The 2,925-nt window shown below is 39.2% G+C and overlaps 1 protein-coding gene across 1 annotated transcript; it reads left to right on the plus strand.

Annotated features, from left to right (window-relative positions):
- Positions 1 to 61: 61 nt before the first annotated feature.
- si:ch211-201h21.5 (uncharacterized protein LOC555526 homolog) lies at positions 62 to 2,822 on the plus strand. Its single transcript, XM_043241552.1, has 6 exons — positions 62 to 186; positions 621 to 815; positions 917 to 1,096; positions 1,659 to 1,770; positions 1,959 to 2,095; positions 2,181 to 2,822. The coding sequence occupies exons 2-6, from the start codon at positions 633 to 635 to the stop codon at positions 2,535 to 2,537; spliced, it is 969 nt and encodes a 322-aa protein (XP_043097487.1). The 5' UTR covers positions 62 to 186; positions 621 to 632; the 3' UTR covers positions 2,538 to 2,822.
- The last annotated feature ends 103 nt before the right edge of the window (positions 2,823 to 2,925 follow it).

Here is a 2,925-nt window from a genome sequence, read left to right on the forward strand (position 1 = left end):
ATCGTAAGAATGCCCGTGTAAAACATTTCATGATAGGATAGACAGTTTTGCGAATGCTGATAGTCTTCAGGGTAGTCCCACCTCCCTCGGTGAAATGTTTCGGAGGAAGTAGAGCGTGGTTGTCTTAAAAGTGGACTGAACTGCTCGTCAATGAACTGAACCGAAGCAGGTGCCAGACCGGGGAAGGTGAGCGCTACTAAACACGGTTACTAAAGTGTTAAAACTGAAGCTGAAATTATTTATTAAAAGTGTTTTCCCCTTACAAAGGCGTATGCGCTTTTGCAGTGTAAGATTTGTGACCCGATTAAAACTTCGTATAGTTTATTCTTGCAGCTGTAATAATAAAGAAAATATATATTAGGGAATAATTTCGGGGGCATTCATTTTTTTAACACATCACGCAAATCTCTTATTTTATCACTTCAGACTTCTTGTTAGCTTGGTTACACATAGCTTTAAATAAAACTTTGCTATATCCCACTTTAAGAACAAATGGTGCAACCAAGTACTGGGTTGGTTACAAATTAACTATTAGTTACTAATCTCTCCATAGTTAACCTCTCAACCCTGTATTCCTTCTTGTATGAGATTAAGTGTCCTTACCAGACTGATGTTTCCAGAATCTAAGCAGCATGGCTGAGAAGCTGCTGATAATCGACACAGACTGTGGCATAGATGATGCTCTGGCTATCGTAGTGGCTCTAGCAGCTCCTGGTGTAAAGGTGTTGGGCATCACCTGCTGCTTCGGGAACACTGATGTTGATCATGTGTGTCAGAATGTGACGCGGGTTCTCACAGTCTGTCAGCAAACCAAGGTGAGTGCACTTATAGCTGTACCAAGAACTTATATGCAGTTATACCTACTGTCAAGAACTAATATGGTATGAATTCATCGTATCGCATTGTTTGACCTCAGATTCCAGTTTTTAAAGGGTCTGCTGGTCCTCTACTCGGACCCGTGGCCGGATTTAAAGATCACTTTGGCACAGATGGACTTGGAGATGTTCTGGAGAGCTCTGAGACTTGGAAAGGGCAGATTCAGAAAGAGCACGCCGTTCATGCTTTGATAAGACTGGTGAATGAAAACCAGGGAGAGGTAAGCAATAACTAATTAATAATTCCGACTATATATCAAATATATATTTTTAATTTAGTAAAGAAGAAAATTGCATAAAGACATCCTAGGTCATCCTCATAGACTACAAGATGAAGCTGAAAACCGAACAACGGCTAAAAACGTCTATCAGCTGCTTTTATTGATTATTTTAATTCATTCCCTTAATAACTTCCATTTTTGTTTAAGAATTAGGGTTGTAAAATCTGATAGAAATGAATAAACTGAATGAAAAAACCCTGTAATCACAAACAAGTAGGACATATAGTCCAGTAATATGTTAGAAACCATTGAGAATGTTTCGTTTTTGAAACTTCTGGAATTCTGAAACATTTGAATATTATTGACACCCCTAGTTTAATTTAAAATAATAATAATAAAAAGGTTTAAATTAAGCAGCATTGACAATCCTGCAAAAGTGTGAGAAATATCTTAAAGGGCACTCAAATATTAGACAAGGGTGGGTTAGAGTGCTGTTTCTGGTTAATTTTGTGCTGCCATCTTCTGGTCCACAATGGAATGCACTTTGTTTACTTTCACGCAGGTATCTCTCATAGCTCTCGGTCCATTGACTAACTTGGCTTTGGCCGTGAGATTAGATCCCACCTTCCCTCAGAAACTCAAGGATCTGTACATTATGGGCGGTAACATGGAAGGTAAGAAAAGTAGCTGCAGTACAAAAACTGGCCACCTTAAACGGATGGCAACACATTGTACTTTTCATATCAGTGATTATGTCTTACATGAAAACCAAGGCAGTGGCAAAGAACAGCACTGGTCGGGACACATACCCCAATCAGGGTGCTTCCTACAGAGCTTCATCTGACCACTCTTCATTTTCTAGGCAAGGGAAATCTAACACCATCTGCAGAGTTTAATTTTAGTATGGACGCTGAATCAGCTTATGTAGTTTTGGAGGAATATACCTGCTCAACACACATCGCAACCTGGGAGTTCACTTGCAGAAACAAACTATCTTGGGTAAGATATGCGTATTGTGAGCAAAATCCAATTGAACCTGAATTTATTCTAAGCCTGATTAATTTATGCGCTTAATTTTTTCCAGGAGAGTTTTGATGAGCTGGTCAATCAGGATACATCAGCTGCTCGGTTCATGAAGAAGATAACCTCCAAGTGCTGGGCCTACTCCAAAGAACCTCGCACCATCAACAAGGATTTGCTCTTTGGGCACGGGTTTGTACCCTACGACGCCTTCGCTGTGGCAGCTTGCGTGGACAGCAGCGTGATCACAGAGAGCTTACAGTGTGCCGTACGTGTGGAGGTACAAGGTCAGCTGGGACGAGGCATGATGGTTGTGGACCCAGCCAATACGCTGAAGAAAGACCATCTCGCCTGTGTGATGAGGACATGTGATCTTAAAAAGTTCAGCTCGATGCTGAAAGCAGCTTTACAAATAGCATAGAAGTGCTTCTTTGCAATAGCTTTGTCTTACAAGACTTCCATTTTCAAATGTAGCGTCTTTTGCACTTTAATGGTGCAACTAAGCTGTTGTTTCTGGTATCAATAAAAACCTTAAGGGTTTGGACTTAATTTTCAAAACACAAAAGAAAAAAAAAAAAAACTAAACGTATAAATCCTTTTTATGGCGGTCCAGGAATGCATAACACGAAATCTCTACAACGGAAATTGTTTACAATATTTAAACTTTTGATTGCATTAATGGAAATATCCTTATTGATGTTTTTTATGTAAATCTGGGTTTAAAATGAGATGGGATGAGTGAATTAAAGTTTAATTTTTTTTTGGTGAACTATTCCCTTCAGTTTAGACAAAAAAAATAAAATGAGAAA

Source organism: Puntigrus tetrazona, chromosome 6, assembly GCF_018831695.1.
Source record: "Puntigrus tetrazona isolate hp1 chromosome 6, ASM1883169v1, whole genome shotgun sequence".
Taxonomy (NCBI): Eukaryota; Metazoa; Chordata; class Actinopteri; order Cypriniformes; family Cyprinidae; genus Puntigrus; species Puntigrus tetrazona.